The sequence below is a fragment of the Pinus tabuliformis genome, chromosome 9 (assembly GCF_031772625.1).
Source record: "Pinus tabuliformis cultivar Carrire ecotype Pingquan chromosome 9, CPIR1, whole genome shotgun sequence".
Lineage (NCBI taxonomy): Eukaryota > Viridiplantae > Streptophyta > Pinopsida > Pinales > Pinaceae > Pinus > Pinus tabuliformis.
The window spans coordinates 1,859,966,058-1,859,968,610 of NC_142307.1; the positions used below are offsets into that span (position 1 = coordinate 1,859,966,058).

Sequence of the window (2,553 nt, forward strand, 5' to 3'; positions counted from 1 at the left end):
TTAAATATTATATATATTTTTAAGTTTTTTATATTTATTTTAAATTAGATAATTATGATGATGATGATGGTGGTGATCGTTAACGTCCAATATATATATATATATAACTAAATTATAATGTGTTTTTTCAAAAAATAATGTTAATATAAATTTATAAATAAATAAGTATTTTATTTATTTTATTAGGTTAATAGAAATACATTTTTAAATTAAATAAAAAATTATAAAAATAAGTTGAAAAATAATCTCATTTTATTATATTTTAAGTTCACGCAAAATTTAATAATAGTGACTAAATAGTGATTAAATTCTTGTACATGGGATATACCACTGAACCTGCAAACCACAAATGATGTTGCACAACGCTTCAGGTAAGCCTAGGTAATCCCTGAGGAATACTACAAAAAATAAATGTTAATCTTTATACACACAGCCCACTCTGCTTCCTCCTTTACCGCCCATTGTGCCTATCTTTTTGTGCACGAAAAAATTAGAAATGCGACCAGCAGCATTGTCCAGCTAAACAGAGACGGTAGTTTAATACAGGAAAGAAGAATCGAATGATTCGTGACCATCAGTTTTGGAGGATCGAATGATGGTTTAGCCAGCCTGGTGTAAATAATTCATATCAGCCAGCTATTATTTAAAGTGGTCGTGCCACTCAAATTCTCCAACCATCTCTGACAAGTCCAGGCAAAGTATTAACCATGGAGGGGCGTATGAAAGTTTGTATTGTAACATATCTCTATATTGTCTTGGCATTCTGTGAACGAAAGTTAACGTACGCAAAGCCTATGGCCACAGCCCTGTACGTATTTGGAGATTCCACTGTAGATCCTGGTAATAACAATGGGCTTGCAACGATTGTGAAGGCCAACTTTCGTCCATATGGCAGAGACTTCGTCGGCAGAAAGCCGACTGGTCGATTTACGAACGGAAAATTAGTAACAGATATAATTTGTACTTCTACTCCATCTTTCTTTTTGCTTTACATAGTGACGTAGAATGAAAAAATATCGTGGCTAGGTTTGCACAGATTGATTTAGAAACTAACAGTAAAATAAACACAATTCTAATATTGTTGTTATTCTTTAGTAGCAATGTTGTTATCATCCCTGGGATATAATATTCATGTTTAGTTTTTCCAATTGTATACAGCTGGATTATTAGGCCTTCCTGATACAGTTCCTGCATATTTGGATCCTCAATTCCGAGGGCCACGGATTCTTAAAGGCGCCAGCTTTGCTTCTTCTGCTTCTGGATACGATGATTCTACCTCACTCACTGTTGTTAGTACACGTTTTACACGTGATGGTATTGAGTATATAGGGATATGGATATATAGAAAGGCATTTCATACCCCAGATATAATTTGTGCTTGATTTTGTGCAGAATGTTCTAACTGTGAGGCAGCAGCTGGAGAATTTCAAGCTTTATCGAAAGCAAATTGTGAATATGGTAGGCGCGGAGAAGTCCAGCAAGATAATATCCGGAGCCTTGTTTACGATAAGTGCGGGTACCGATGATTTTGCCAATAATTATTTTCTAAATCCCCTTACTCGTGCACAGTATACTGTTACCGAGTTTCAAGATCTTCTTCTCCGCTCTCTCTCGGAATTTATACGGGTAACCATATGGTCTCTGCGGTGAGAGTGACGTCTCATGCTTCCTGATATATCAATATTTTAGTATATGAAGCATTATAAGGAATTGGTTGAATTGTTTTCCCCAAATTGACAATTACATGGTTGAATCGTTAGAAAAAATGATAATAAGTTGGCAAATTTCTTTTGATTATAAGAATATTTGATGAAGATAATAAAATTTTATTGGGCGGTTAAAAAGAATGATTGGATTTATAAATAAATGATTGTTATCCTCCCTATGTGACATAAACTCTGTTGTAATGACTTTTAAACCTTGTGATGGATTATACCTTGTTATCTATTATTACCCATTATTCTAATAAAATTGTAATTGGAAATTATGATCTTTGTGACAGAGCATTTACCAGGAAGGTGCCACCTTATTTGCCCTCATCGGTCTGCCTCCTTTCGGTTGTTTGCCTTCACAAATAACTCTGCACAACCTGAGCGGCAAAGGATGCGTTGACAAGTTTAATGACGTTGCCATCTCGTCTAATCAGAAGGCTGTATCATTACTAGAGGCATTGCACCCATCAGTTCCTGGACTTAAGCTTGCTTATATTAACGTATATGACAACCTGTTGGACTTCATAAAGAATCCTAGAAAATATGGTAATATTCTCTTTCAGTTTGATTCCTTCACGCTTTAATAAGTTTTATGTGCAGAAATGCAGAGGTTGCTAACCATTGATAACTTGTGAAAAAATGTGTGGAAGGCTTTGAAGCAGTGAGGAAAGGTTGCTGCGGAACGGGTTTGCTGGAGACAGCCATTCTATGCAACCCCACAACTCCGGTGTGCCGCGATCCATCCAAATACGTATTTTGGGACTCTTTTCATCCAACGGGCAAAGCGTACAATATCCTGGCGCAAGACGTGTTCTCACAGGTTGCTCTGAGTCTTTTCTAG

The 2,553-nt window shown here is 36.0% G+C and overlaps 1 protein-coding gene across 1 annotated transcript; it reads left to right on the top strand.

Annotated features, from left to right (window-relative positions):
* Positions 1–707: 707 nt before the first annotated feature.
* Positions 708–2,553, top strand: LOC149156301 (GDSL esterase/lipase At5g03820-like). Its single transcript, XM_089445541.1, has 5 exons — positions 708–960; positions 1,159–1,289; positions 1,393–1,626; positions 2,003–2,258; positions 2,363–2,553. Exons 1-5 carry the CDS (start codon positions 708–710, stop codon positions 2,551–2,553), a joined length of 1,065 nt encoding a protein of 354 aa, XP_089301667.1.